This window comes from Echinops telfairi, unplaced genomic scaffold (assembly GCF_000313985.2).
Source record: "Echinops telfairi isolate 266 unplaced genomic scaffold, ASM31398v2 ScPeMD7_443;HRSCAF=831, whole genome shotgun sequence".
NCBI classification, from domain to species: domain Eukaryota; kingdom Metazoa; phylum Chordata; class Mammalia; order Afrosoricida; family Tenrecidae; genus Echinops; species Echinops telfairi.
Window position 1 is genome coordinate 79,228,328 of NW_022104341.1, and position 14,954 is coordinate 79,243,281.

Below are 14,954 nucleotides of genomic sequence, written 5' to 3' on the forward strand. Positions count from 1 at the left end.
AAATCTTGAGGGTTTTTCTTTAAAAAGTGCGCCCGCCCCGCGGGTGACCGGCCCGCCCGGGGCCCGCCCCCGGCCCCGCCATGTACGCCTTTGTGCGGTTCCTGGAGGACAACGTCTGCTACGCGCTGCCCGTGTCGTGCGTGCGCGACTTCAGCCCCCGCTCGCGGCTGGATTTTGACAACCAGAAGGTGTACGCCGTGTACCGCGGCCCGGAGGAGCTGGGCGCCGGGCCCCAGAGCCCCCCGCGCGCCCCCCGCGATTGGGGCGCGCTCCTGCTCCACAAGGCCCAGATCCTGGCGCTGGCAGGTGAGTGATGGAACCAGGGGGACCTGGGGACCGGGGCGGGGGCAGGGACGAGGGAGGGGGCCGGGGCTGGGGCAGAGGGGGCCGGGGGAAGCCACTGCTTGCTTCTGCCTTCTCCTCCCACCCCGGAGCTCTTCCTTGGGGAACGAGGCAGCTCGAAAAGGCCAGACCAGTTAAAATTACAGGATGGTACCCCCCTTTGTCTTCTGCCTTCAATGCTCCTGCACTGTCAGTCTGCCTCCATCGCTTCTCTTCAGCCCCCCTCTTTCTGCTTCTCTGTATTCCCTTCACTTTTCTCTGCTCCTTCAGCGTGTTTGCACCTCCGCATTGCCACCCCTCACCTTCTCGTTACCTCTTCCCCAGTTCCGTCCCTTCTCCGTTGCTGTCTCCCTTAAGTTTCTCAAAGCTGTCTCTCTCATTCCCTTTAAGGCCCTTGGCGACCTCCTTGGAGTAGGAGGGCCAGGCAGATTCTTTCAGGCCCCTTTAGGTAAGAGCCTCAACTTTACCGAATGAAGTTATGGTGTCCTTGTCCCATCCAGGCCATCGCTGGAGGATGAGGAGGCCTTGAACCTCAGTCCTCCTGGCACCACTCTCTCCTGCCTTTCCGTGTCCAAGTGGCAGGGGGAAAGTGGAAAAGGAAGAAGCCGAAGACATCTTTCAGCCTCCACACAGCGTTTGCATCTCTAAGAAGCCCCCTGCCCCCAATGAGAGGAAAAGCCAGGAGAGGGTTTATAGGTCATGAAGACCACACAATGTCTCCCACCTCTGCGCTTCCAGGGCTCTGAAGATAGGCAAATAGCTGCCTCCCCAATTGACAGATGAGGGAACTGAGGTTCATTCAGTGAGAGGTCAAGAAACCAGCCCTTAGCCTCTTTTCCCAGAACTCTTCCTGCTGAGCTGAGTCCCTTTCACATGATGAAGAGAAAGCAGCAGGCTCTCTTTTCCCAACTTGCCCTAGGACAGAGAAAAGCATTGCTTTTGTTTTGCTTTTTGAGGGAGCAGGAGGCTCAAGAGCAGCAGCGAAAAGGCTCTGGTAAGGAAGACATGTATCAGCGTGGATAGAGACATTAAACCCCCCTACCCTCCATTTAGAAGAGAAGACCTAAGATTAGGAACGAAGTGAAAATACTGCGGCTGCTTGGCCGTTTAGAGAGTTTTCTAATTTTTTGAAGTCCCTCTGCTTCTTCCCAGTTAACCTGAAAGATGAACCCAGCATATATCATAGTTAAATTTCACAGATGAGGACATGGGTTCAAAAGGAGGACGTGACTTGCCCAGGGTGGTGGGGAGTAAATTAGCTTGCTGTTAGCACCCAGGCTCAGGGCTCTAGTCCCTTTCCACCATCCTAGGTTAACTTTGTAAGGTGAGTTTGAAAGAGTTGGGAGGTGAAAGAAAAATGAGAACCAAGCATACTGATCCGCACCCAAAGCTCTTTTGGCAAGTGGCTTCTTCGCCACTTCCTTGACCAGCCCTGGAGCACGTGCCTGTTGACCCACCCACTGCCAGACACCTGGGCCAGAAAACCCAGTGAGAGATAGGTAGACAAGGGAAACCTCTGAAAGTGGTTGTGGTTGTTGCTGATTTGCGTTTAGTTACTGAGGGAAGGGATTAGAGGCGTATTTCCCAAGGGTATAGGCCTGAGGAAGTTGAAACTAGGTTGTAACCTTAGCCCCCAACCCCCCTCCCCCCCCACACCTTTTGCTAGGATAAAGAAGCAGGCTTCTTGCCGACTGTATCTTGCTTCTAGATCCAAAAGAGCAATAGAATAGGAGAGTGGGAGAGAAGGGTGTCAGTGGGCACCAGTGCTACCCGATTTCCTCTTGATGGAGAGATCATTCATTCATTCATCCATTCATCCATTCAGCAAACATGTATGCTCTGTGCTGGACTCTTCCAGCTTTGCAGAGAGGCCACTAAGGCAGATGGCCACCCTGATGGAGAGATCATTCATTCATTCATTCATTCATCCATTCAGCAAACATGTATGCTCTCTGGGCTGGACTCTTGCAGCTTTGCAGAGAGGCCACTAAGGCAGATGGCCACCCCTGCCAAATCTCATTTTAAAATCGATATGAATCCTCCTAAGTAAGCACATGGAGTCCCTGGCCTCAGAACCATGAATCTTGAACTGTCCATCCTCTAGACTGGAAGATTGGTAAATCTCGAGGGTTTTTCTTTAAAAAGAAATGTAAGCAATATCTGGAAACTGGCAGAGTAGCTGCAGAGACGCAGAGGCCCGGGGCCAGTTTCATCAAAGGGAGTTGAAAAACACATTCTTCCACCTAGCTTCATTTTTTTCCCCTTGGGAGGAGAAAGGAAAATGAGACAGTAGGTCAAATCTGTTGCAAAAGACCCCTGAAAAACGATAAAAAGCAAAGATGTCACCGTGAGCGAGGCTTAGGGTGCACCTGACCCAAACCATGGTCTTTTTAATGACCTGATCTGTGGGCGAAAGCTGCACAGTGAATAAGGAAAATCAAAGACCCTTTCACGCATTTGAATCCTGGCCTTAGTTCAGGATGTTGTCGATACCATGGACTGTCCGAGGAAAAAGATGTCTGCTAGGAAGTGCAGGCAGGATGTGTTCTCGAAGCAAGCATTCTTCTTTACTTTGAACAGACTACCAGGAGAGAATCCAATTCAAACTCGTAGCCACCTTACATGACAAACTAGGACTGGCCCTGCCCTTTGGTTTTCTGAGCCTATAACTCTTCGTGCTCCTGTGAGGAGGCTCTTGGTAACAAACTGCTGAGCTGGCGGTTTGTAGTGCCATGGAAACCCATTAGGCCACCAGCACTCCTGGGGGGGGAGACTGGTCCCTAGAGAAAGGCATCTTGTTTGATGAAGTATACAACAAATCGCTGCTAGCAAGTCAATGCTGACTCATAGTGACCCCATAGGACAGAGTAGAAGTGCCCCGATGAGTTTCCAAGATGTCTTAAATCTTTACAGGAGCAGACAGCCTCATCTTTCTTCTGTGGAGTGGCTGATGGAATCAAACAGCTTGCTTGGGAGGTAGCAGCTCAATGCATAGCCCCTATGCCAGCAGGGCTCCTTTGATAAAATAGAGGGTCAGCAAAAAAAAAAAAAAAAAAGACCCTCAAGAAGATAGATTATCACAGTAGCTGCAACTATGGGCTCAAACGTAAAAAAAAAAAAAAAAAGGAAGGCCCTCATTGAGGTGGATTGACACAGTGGCTGCAATTGTGAAGATGAGGGAGGAGGACCAGGCAATGTTTCGTTCTGTAGTACACGGGAAGCAATGTGTTGGCGCGGACGCTACAGCACTTCACAACGAGAAGCCAGAGCTGTCCTGAAATGTACCTCTTCTTGTACCCAGGAGATGTCAAACCAGCTGCTGTGGGACTTTGCATGTTTCCAGGGGGTGGTAACCCCACACCACAGTTTTACTGGGTGCTCAGTCTTTCTATGTGGCCTTCTTCTCACCCAATTCTAGTTGCCGCTCAGCAAGGGGGTAAGGGCCAAGGGCAGGCCAACACCTTTTTAGTCTCTCTTGTGTCATGGGTGTGTGCTTTATCTCTGGTAGGCTTCTTTATGACCCAGCAGGTAAATATTGCTGATTCTTATTTTCTTTAGAGACAAAGAGACCCAAGCTCAGAGATGTTAGGCCCTTGTCTGTAGGCAACTAACAGTCAAGCCAGCATTGGGATCCAGGTCTTCAGTGCCAGGCCCCCGCTTGGCAGTCTCCTTGGTAAAGTGGTTGATGGTCCTGTCAGCCACACAGCGTGCCTTGGAAGGAGCACTAGGAAATGAGGAGCCATCCGTGAAGCATACAGCTCTGGGCAACTTTTCCAGCCATGAAGAGATTTTCGTTTCTACCAAGTTCTTCTTCTCCCTCTCTCCCTCCCAGCACATACATACTTTGCCCCTGCCTCAGTTGTCATGCTTTCCTGGGAAACCTTAAGGGAACCCCACACCCCCAGGAAGGCTCGCACAGCCCCAGGCTTTGTTCACTTTGGGGCTGTGGTCTCTCTTGTTTCCTTTCCCAAGCAGGTTGTCAAAGTGAGAGCTACCTGTTTGGAGGGCTTGCCGCTGTGAGATCCAACCCACGGCTGGGCTCGTGGCGTGGCATGCTCCTTTGTTAGAGCCCTAAATAGTTTTCTTTAGGGCTTAAAATTCTAGGTCATGCTCTCTAGGCGCCTGCGCTGTATTTGGACTGTTTTGCTTGTGCTAAATTCCCTTTGTCGTCTCCTAGCTCCACACTACTTCCTATGTGCCTGGCCCAGTACTGGAGTGGGGACTGCATCCCATTGCCCTAACGTATCTAAGGTCCTGGGACAGATGTGACATCACAGCTCAGGGAGCCAGAGGCGAACTTTTGCAGATTTCTGTAGGAGTCCGTGGTGATGGAGAAGAGAGCACCACCGTCAAGAGTGTGTAGACAGGGGCGCCCAACCTGAGTGCCGACCAGAGGTTAGAAGCCAGGCCCTGTGGGGCGAGGGAGTGCACAGTAGGGCCAATTCTAGAGGGGCTCTGCGTGTCTTTCAAGGCTTTCCCTTCCAGCTCTGTTACCACTGCCCACGTTTCAGCCACGTCAGCTCTTATTCTTCTGTGTCGCCAATCTATTTGTCAAACTGCTGTCAGAATGATCTTCTAAAACACAATCTTCAGCAAGTTTCCCTTCCTTCTGTTTAACCCTCTCCAATGGCCTGTTTTCAATTAAATAAAGCCACTGCTTCTTAGCCCTCCTCAGACCAGCCCCTACCCTATCTTACGTCGGCATACTCCCTCGGCCTCTCTTTCGCCCTCTAACCGTGTGCATGACATCCGACAGATGCCGACCGCTCATTTGTCAGAGATGCGCTATGATCGGTAGGTCTGCAGTGGCTCATCTTTTGGAAGTAGGTTGCCAAGCTTTCCTGCAGAGGTGCCCTTGTGTTAACACAAAGATTCGAACCTCCCACCCTTCAGTTAGCCGCTGAGCACACTGACCATTTATGCCACCCAGGGCCTCTTCTCTTTAGGCTATCACTGTTAGGTACTGTCAAGTCTCCTCTGACTCAGAGCGACCCTGGGTGCCACAGGATGAAACACTACTGGGTCCGGCGCCATCCTCATAATCATTTCCACGTTTGAGCCCATGGTTGCAGCTGCTGTCTCGCGCCATCTCTTTGAGGACCTTTCTCTTTGTCACTGCCTCTCTGTCATGCTGCCATTCTGGGAGCACACCTGCACGCACTCCTTTGAGCCAGCCAGGATGAGTTCGTGGGACTCATTGCTGATACGGGACATGGGGCCACTGCCCACGTGGAGCTCACCTTCTGGTGGGGAAAGCGGACATGTGGTCAACGTTAGTGGTCCAGCGCTCTGAGGGCTCTGAGGGAAGAGTGGACAAAGTGCATTGGAAGCACCCAATACAGGGCCACTCCCTGTCCCCCGCCATACCCCCATGCACCTCCTGGAACGCTTGTTCCCTTTTGCTCACTCCTTGCTTGGGGACCTTAGCATTTTGTGCCTTGTTTGATTAGTAGGAAATGGGCCTGTCTTCCTGCAGACAATGCGCTCTTAAGGGCAAGGCCTTTCTTACTAGTCCCTGTACCCAGTGTCCAGCAGCACATAGGTCACAGCAGCTATTGCATGTCAGCGTGGGGAGATAGGTGCTCTGGTCTGCTTGGAAGGGGGAGGAAGGGAGACAGGAACCTCTGTCTCAGCAGCTTACCTTTCAGAACAGAAACCTGTAGCCGGGTTCTGAGGCTTCATTCAGCGTGGTTCATTTGGAAAAAGTCAGCATTCGTTATCACTCCCTCAAGTAGAAGAAACCCCACACTTGGGGGAAATAGCTTCCAAAGCCCCGTTCTTCTCGCTTTGGCAATTTTAGCTCATTCAGGGCCCGAGTCCAAGCTTGGCATTGTCAGCCCAAACAGATCATTTGCTCCAGAAATGCCTTGGAACTTCTACAGAGTTAGCAGCAAAGCCGGGGACTAGCCGATTCCACATGCGGAGATTGTTGCATGTCATCGGTGGGAGACTGCCAGCGCAAGGACTTTTTTTAAGCGAGTGAAAACTTTTAATGTAGGTTTTGACATGTTCTGCTGATAGTCGTTGGAGCAGAGACTGGAACTTGCCTGCAGTCATCTGTCGCAGATTCTCCCAGCATGTTAATCATCGAAGGCGAAGGCTGATGTGATTCCTCCGTGTTTGCGAACCGCACATGTGTTCATGACTAAATAGCATGCTGCCAAGTACTTCCGAGTTCCAGTTCACTGGCTGAAAGATAAATCTGACCCAGGCAAGCTAAAGTCTGGCTTTTCTCCCGGTGTTTTGTTTTTAAGGGCCCACCAGTTTTCATTTTAAAAAAGATACCAGAAGAGCGAAATTCAAATTCTGGACAAGTGCCCTTTCCACCATGACCACAAACTTCATCGTATAAATTCATAAGAGACAGAAGATCTGGGTCTTCTTCACTTTGAAAAATGCCCACTAGGAAAGCATACACAAACTGAGATGATTTTCTTTGGTTCTGCAAGTATTAAGCTATACTATGTGGCCAACATTGTATTGGAGGGAAATGCACAATGAGTACCCTGTTTCCCCCAAAATAAGACAGTGTCTTATATTAATTTTTGCTCCCAAAGATGTGCTAGGTCTTATTTTCAGGGGATATCATATTTCTCCATGAAGAAGAATAAGGTACACATTTATTGTTGAACAACAAAAAAGGAAATTCATTACCTATATACGGTACGGTAGTAGTTGTCATCACAAACCAGCATAACCAGACAAACTATGAATCCTACAGTATCAAGAATTTCTTGTTACTACCATTATTTCCATGTACAACAATCTATGGTACATTTACTCACACTTCCTGTCTGGTCTGGCTGCGCTGCGGGCAACAGTGAGCTGTGCCGCGGTGCCCACCGCTACGGTCCAGAGTCCAGAGTTATGGTAGCTTTGGGGGGCCTTATTGTCGGGGAGGCCTTATGTTCGGGGAGGTCTTATTTTCGGGGGATGCCCTATATTTCAGCGAGAGGCAAAACTGTAAGTAGGTCTTATTTTCGGGGATGTCTTACTTTCGGGGAAACACGTTAGGTCTGTTTTGCCTTCAAATGCCAATTTGCCAGTTATTTATGAAGTAGACACCCAGCTCTTGGTTCCATGAGGGACTTCCCACATATTCTCTATCCTTGTGAGATAGGAGGCCTTGTTTTATTGGGGTGCAGCCGCAGCAGGATTGCAGAAGACTTAACAACCCCGATAAACGGCTGAACGTCAAGAGGACTTGAAGCACTTCCTGATGAAGAGTACAAACAACAGCCTTCCGTGTGGATTCCACCACAACAGAGAGAAAACACAATCTTCACAAGTGGATCAATAGCATCATAACTAAGAAAGCAGTGCTTGATGTTGTCAAGGATCTCATTTCACTCAGCACTGTTCAAAAGGAGCCCTGGTGGTGTACATGGTTGTGCGTTGACTGTAACCTGTGTGGTCCGCAGTTCGAAACCACAGCAGCTCTGAGTGTGTTTGAGTACCAACCATCAACGAGAAAAACAGGGCTTTCTACTCCTATAGAGAGTTACAGTCACGAAAGCCTATGGAGGCAAGTCAACCCTGCCCTATAGAGCCATTCAGAATCGGCTCAATGGCAGCCAGTTTGGTTTGGGGTTCTTATATGTACCCTCGACCCCCATGGAAGCAGAAAACAGGAAGTCAAACAATCCATTGTATTGGACAAGCCTGTTATAAAAGATTTCTTTTAAAGTGTTAAAGATCAAAGAGGCTGCTCTGAGGACGACTGCACGGGTGAGGAGAGAGAGACCTGGAAGTCCCTGTCGCTGGCCAGAGGTCACCCTGATGGCAGCACCTGTAGAGATGGTCCAGGAGGGCCCACAAAAGGCCTAGAGAGAGGAAGTGACTGGTCATGCAGCAACTTAGTGGCAGGGCCAGGACTCAAGTCAATGTCTCCTGATTTCTTTCTACTACAGCACAGCAGGACACCCTCATTTCGTTGCTGTCTCGGCTGGATACAGTCCTTAAACGCTGAGAATTTTGTTGGCTTGGAATTTTAAAAAAACAACCACTGTGAGCCGGAGAATGCAATGTGCATGTCCTTGCAGTGGCACGTATATTTCTGATGCAAACGGAACACTTGACTATATGTATATGTGAGGGGGTAACCCCCCCAAAAAAAACCAAAACATTTTTCCAAAGCTATGAATTAAATTATTTTATAAAACAGCCTTATCACCTTCAAAGTACTTTCCATCACACTTACTGCATTTGTCAAATCTGTGATTCCATTTTTGGGAAGATTTTTCCATTTCATCTGTTTGGATGACTGACAGCATTACCCTGATTTTTTTTTCTTCACCTCTTCTATGTCATCAAATCGCTGTCTGTTCATGTCCCTCTGCATTCACAGAAACAAAAAGTAGCATGGAGTGAGGTCAGGTGAGTAAGCCGCATGTGGCAAGAGAGGCATGCTGTTTTTTTGCCATAAAACTGGTACACTGAGATGGCTGCATGAGCAGGTGCCTTGTGGTGGCAAAACCAGTCTCTTGCCTGCCACAAACCAGGCCTCTTTTGTCACACACTGTTACGCAATGTTTTCAGAACTTTTAAATAGAAAGCTTGATTAACTGTTCGATCTGGTAGAATGAACTCCAAATTCACTAAGAATCGACATTTTGGTCCTTTCAGGAAGTTAACGGACATCCTGAACGAGGTTTGTCACCAATTGACATTTCACCTTTCTGGAAATGAGAAAACCACTCAGTTCACTTGCGTTTTTCCCATAGCGCTGTCCTTGTCATATGTGTTCAACATCACAACAGTTTCTGCGGCATTTTTCCCAAGCAGGAAACAAAACTTCACAGCCTCATGCTGTTCTCTTAAATCAGCCATCACAAAAAACGAGGCTCGAGGAAACTACTTTTATGAAAAAATTCACTGTCAGAGAGAACCTTCCCAAGCAATGCCACTGGGTGCACTAACTCAGTGGGAGCTGCTTGATGCTCGCCTACCGAGTAGGGAAGATGCGGACTACCAAAGCTCTGCTCAGGGGAGCTTTTTTCTGTGGTTTTTTGGAGAACGGGGATTACCTCCTCGTATATAGACAGATACTAAAGACGAAACCTTAAAAACACATGTCATGTTTAGCCTTTCAGAGTTTCATCTAGCTAATAAAGCCACACCAAATTAAAATCTCTGACTTGTGCTCTGACGATATGGCTTGATTCTATGTCAAGTAGGGGTGAAGTGGGCCCTTCGCCACTTTAAGTGTCCACCTCAGTTCTTCAGGACCTCTGCACGTTTGAAGACAAACTTGCATCTGGGCTTCCTTTTGCCTCTGCTTTATTTCTTTATGTTAAATTTAATGAGATATATTACCCTTTTGGATGATTAGCAAGTAACATGTTCTTTTATATTTTGGGAGAACAACTGTGACCATATTGTTACAAGAAATGTATTTATGTCTTGGAATAAGGACTCTATTTTGGTGTTATTTAGAATCTGATGGCCTCAATAAACTGTCGTTTAGGAGTTTGGCATTGAGACGTATTTGTAGAATGCTTAGTTCCTTTGAGAATACACTGCAGTATCCAGGGTGTGGGCAAGGTCTTGGGAGAAAGGCATTCCACTAGAAGCTATTTCTACACGCTCACCATATTATATTTCCTTTTTTAGTTTAGTCCAACAGTGGTATTCAGTTGAAAAAGTTAAGGTACCATGGTGATTTTTCTCTCGTTATAAAGGAGAATTAAGTGTAGGAACAAGCCCTAAATGCCAGAATTCTACCTCTTCTACTTAGTCCACCCACCACTGATGTTGTGTACGTTTAGACTCAGACTGACTTTATAGGGCAGAGTAGAACTGTTCCCCTGGGCTTTCTGAAACTGTAAATCGTTACAGAAGCAGATGGCTTTATTGTCCTTGGAGTGAGTGGTGGACTCGAACTGTTGACCCTGTGGTTAGCAACCCATTGAGTAACCTTTTGTGAGCTCCACTAGGTTTCCTTCCCTTGAGTTGGGAGCTTTGTGATTTCGGCAAGCTGTCCTACATCTTTGAGCCTCCATGTCTGCTTCAACGGAATTCAATGGAGCATACAGACAGCACTATTGGAAAGGAATTTGACACAGGACCTGATATAGAGTAGGTGCCCACTCAGTATTTGTTGAATAAGATCCCCCAACCTACTGCTATTGCACTGATTCCAACGCATGGGGACCTTATCTAGGATTTCTGAGGCCGTAATGCTTTATAGAAGCAGGTTTTCCTAGGAATGATGGTCAGCTGACCTTGAGATTAGCAGTGGATGAATACAATTAGCCGACACCATAGTAGTTGGAGAGGAGGAGATTGTTGATGCTCAGAATCCTCAATGGCTTTCCTCACTCTGGAGACAGCAGAATCAGGAAGTCAGATCAGTGAAGGTCATCACTTCAGAGGCTACACATTCATTTCTATTTTTACTCAACTGATTAGTTTCCCCCAAACCGGGAGCGCTTGCTGAGGCTGGCTAAGCTCACAGAGCTTTCCTCATCATTAGCAGTCATCTGCCTCGTTCTTCTGTGGCTCTCTGCAATTCGAAGCCAGAAGCATATTCCAAAGCTGCATGAAAATGCTACCTGAAGCATTTGCTGTCGTAGATGATCCACACCACCGTTCACCTTCATTAATGTGACCAGCCAAGAGTTATAGCTTCTTGTCACCCTATGTGCAGTCTCTCCCTCACACCTCATCCATCTTGCTTGCCACCGCCACATTAATCTTCCTAAAACATCTCTTTCATCATGTCTCAATCTGTGTCAGACACCTGCAGCGGTCCTCGGTGCCATGGGAGAAAAGCCAAACACACAGCCCTCAAGGGGAGCCTAAATGCCACTATTTATTGAACCTCTACGACAAGAAAGGCACCGGACATGCATAATTCTTGGGAAAACAGTATATTATCCTCTGAAAATGAAACTCAGGTTTCAGACAGGTTAAGTGGCTTGCACAAATCCCCACAGTTAGTGTGCAGCAGTCAGAATTCCAAACTGGGACCACCTGATGCGAAAGAGGGGGCTGTCTTTATTAGATATTTGGGCCGCCCTCTTCCAACCCTCTCTTCCAGTTTTTCCTTTTGATGAAGACACCGAGTGTTCAGTAAAATTCTCTCCTGAGGATGAGATAACACCTCCCCATCAGGATCGGGAGTAGGAAGCCCTGCCTCAGCAAGTCAAACTCTGAATTCTAGTTGGGTTTTATAACTGCTCAGCACAATTCCTGACCCGGAACAGGATTCAGTTAATGCTCACAGTCTACAGATAAGGATGAGTAAAGACACTCTCGAACACGCTACCAGGCTTCATGGGTCCCAAAGGAGCCTGGTTAGAACTAGGAGGGCACCAGTAGCTGGTTAACTCTTCGGGGTGCCTCCAGATCCCCTGAACAAACATTGAGGCAGCCAGCATCCAGGGCAGAAGGGCTGCGATTGGAGATACTATCTGCTTCTGACCTTTTCCGGAACTCCTGTAGGCTTGGTGTTTCCTGTTTAGGCCCTCTGGTGGCGCAGTGGTTGCGTGTTGGGCTGCAATCCGCATAGTTGGCAGTTTGAAACCACCAGCAGCTCTGAGGGAGAGCAACTGGACTTTCTACTCCCTTAAACAGCTATGGTCTCAGGGGGTGGCTATGAGTCAGTATGGACACCATGGCAATGGGTTTGAGTTTGACTGTTGACCTTTTGAGAGAACCCATTCAAGCCCTGAAGACTGGAAACCACAGGTTTCTAGGCTGTGCATGCCTATGGCTACCGCTTTCTGGGGAATTCTTGATGACCAAGGAGCCCGACTGGAAAACAGAAATAAACTGGTCTTCTACTTTGTGCTTCAGAGGGGATTTTGGAAGTCCTTATCCATCCCCAGAACCAAACTTAATACTCTTGAGTCAATTCTGACTTGTAGCAAGCCTATAGGGCAAACCAGAATTGTTCTCTTTGAGTTTCTGAGATTATGAATCTTTTTCAGGGGCAGAAAGCTTCATGTCTCCCCTATGGAACAGCTGTGGGTTTGAACTGCTGACCTTGTGGTTATCAACCCAATGAGTAACCAACCCCATGATGCCATCAGGGATCCTCCTCTTATCTAGAGACATCATTTATTCATTCAGCGTTTATTCTGGCTCTCCCTCATCTTCAGCATATGTTTAGAGTGTTACGGCATGCACTTGGGATGCAGACCCATAGCTCTGGCTCTTTCTAGCTAGATGATTGTAGGCAAGGGACATTACTTCTTTGAACCTCATATCTTCTGTGGGAAAAAAAGTGTGGTTGACTTACAAGTTTGTAAAGATACGTAGTAATATTTGTGAAGAGCTTTATAATGGTATGTCATACATAGGAGACATTCCACAAGTGGTAGCCTTTTTTAAAAATTGAGGTACAGATCACTTAACATACAACTCACAACTAAAGGGTGTGATTCGGTGGTTTTTAGTATATCCACAATGTGCACCCATTACCACTCTTGAATTTTCAAACATATTGTTCACCTGCCCAAACAGAAATCCCCATCACCTGTTAGCAAGCCCTCTCCTTTCCCCTTTCCCCCAGCCCTGGGTAATGACTGAGCTCCTGTCTGTCTGTGGATTTGCTTTTCTAGGTCTCCCAGATAAACGTGCTCTCTGGTGTCTGCCTTGTTTTTTCCAGGGTCTTCTGTGGAGCAGCATGTAGCAGCACTTCTTTTCTCTTCGTGAATGCTGCTGAGTAATAGTCCACATTTTGTTTATCCACTTATCAGTTGCGGGTGTTTGGGTTGTTACCACACTTTGGCTATTATAAATAGTGCAGGTATGAGCATTCTTATCCAAGTGCTTGTGGAGACACAGGCTTTCATTCCTCTTGGGTGGATGATCCAGGACGAGAATTCCTGATCATGTGGTAATCCTGCATTTCACTCTTGGAGGAACCACCCAACTCTTTTCCACGCTCGCATTCCCACCAGCAAAGTCTGAGGGCTCTCTTGTCTCATCATCTCCAACATTTGCTCCTTCTATTATTCTTATTTTAACCATCCTATGGGCATGAAGTGGTACCCACTCTTGCTTTTAGTTGCATTTCCCTGACGATAACATCATCTTATGGGCTTATGGAGGTAATCTTTTTTTTTTTTTTTTCAGTGAACATTTTACTTGCTGAGTTCCTAGGGTGTGGCCAGCATTTGGGCCCAGTCCTGAGATTGCTTACACACTAGTGGGGAAGGTAGACCTTCCAGATAATATAAAGCAAAGAAGGTTTGTAGAGCATGTAATGGGAACTTTGAGAAGGAATGAGATGAGTGGAGCCTAAGTGGAATTTTCAAGCAGACAAGGAAAAAGAGAGGGCACACTCCAGTTAGGCAGAAGACACTGGAGCCTCGGGTAAAGCAGGTGGGCATGGCACCTCTGGCTCAGCAGCTGGAGAATGGAACATGCTGAGTGTTGCCTCTCCCTAGACGTACAACTAGACAGGGCTCCACCTGAAGGAGCTGGCCTGCTGCAGGCCCCAGGCCAGCAGCTATTGCCCGCTGAGCTTTGTCATCCACCGTGGGTTTGTCCTCAAAGGTCTCTCTTGTTTTCAAGGCACATTTATCTACTCGGCTGATTTGATTGCTACTGGAGGTCAATCTGTTATCTCCATTTCTACAGAAAGAGGAAAATGACCCATGAGGATATCGCCACGACTCATATCAACTAAACAGAATCTAAGTTGTCTGACTCAATATTCTTTCCACACTGGCAGGCTGGATCTCAGCTTTGACTCGCGTGGAATCCGAGACCACTTTTTCTGTGACCCCAGCCAGTTCCATTCACATTGCACTCTCCCCCTTGTCTACCAGGGAACCAGTCCGTATGCAGGCTTCCCCTAACCTTCTTCATTTAGCTTCTGTTCTTCCTCTCTCCCATGTGGTCCATATTCTTCTCTTCCCTAACAACTATCCTTTTATGAACATTGATTGTCCAAGTGCCATTTACTCTTTTCGGTTTCCATTTTTTAACATATATTATTGACAGTCTCCATCATATCCTGGCATTGTGGGTAAGAACTATTTGCTTCAAGTTGCAGAAGAGGAAGTAGAGTCAGAGAAGTATCAAGGTTCCATAGTTATATTGATGGCTGAAGTTGATTCCCTTGTCCCTGAAGTTCTAAATCAGTTATCTATAATTTCAAACTCAGTGTTGAGACCTTAGCTTATCTCTTCATGGGTTTAACTTTGGGGCCTCCAAGAGGTCTGGCTGTTCATCATTCTCTGTCCCCAGAGCCCTGTCTAGATTCCACACAGGGTAAATTCTTGACAAATGTTACGCTGCAACGTGGGAGGAAAAACTCTGGTTCTCAGGCTGTTCATGGCATGGCACTGACTTCTGCGTCATTGAATAATGGTGAGCTCATTAGATGAAGGCCCTGCCTGGTCCCAGCTCCCTTGTGTCCCTGAACCTGACGATTCGCAAGGATAGATGCCCATAGCAACCATTTGGAACCTCAAGTTTTGCATCTCCATTTTTTAAAGGGTTAAATGACATGATCTGAGAATTGCTCTTAGTTCAAATATTAACTAGTTTTGTGAGTCGAAAGGTAACTCCTCTCCCTACCTTCTTCTAGGGCAGCAAAATCCTGAGCCAGTTTCAATTCAGGGAGGTAGGACATAGTTTGTCATTTCCAGTTTGGT

General features: G+C 47.5%; 2 protein-coding genes across 2 annotated transcripts in view; both read left to right on the plus strand.

Annotated features, from left to right (window-relative positions):
• The window catches only part of AGBL4 (AGBL carboxypeptidase 4), a 1,691,367-nt gene that overhangs the window by 1,313,114 nt on the left and 363,299 nt on the right, over positions 1 to 14,954 (plus strand). The gene's annotated exons all lie outside the window — the stretch shown is intronic.
• Positions 81 to 14,954, plus strand: part of BEND5 (BEN domain containing 5) — a 57,590-nt gene continuing 42,716 nt past the window's right edge. Inside the window, exon 1 of the mRNA XM_004699445.4 lies at positions 81 to 306. Within this exon, the coding sequence (XP_004699502.1) occupies positions 81 to 306 (226 nt within the window). The remainder of the gene's footprint in view (positions 307 to 14,954) is intronic.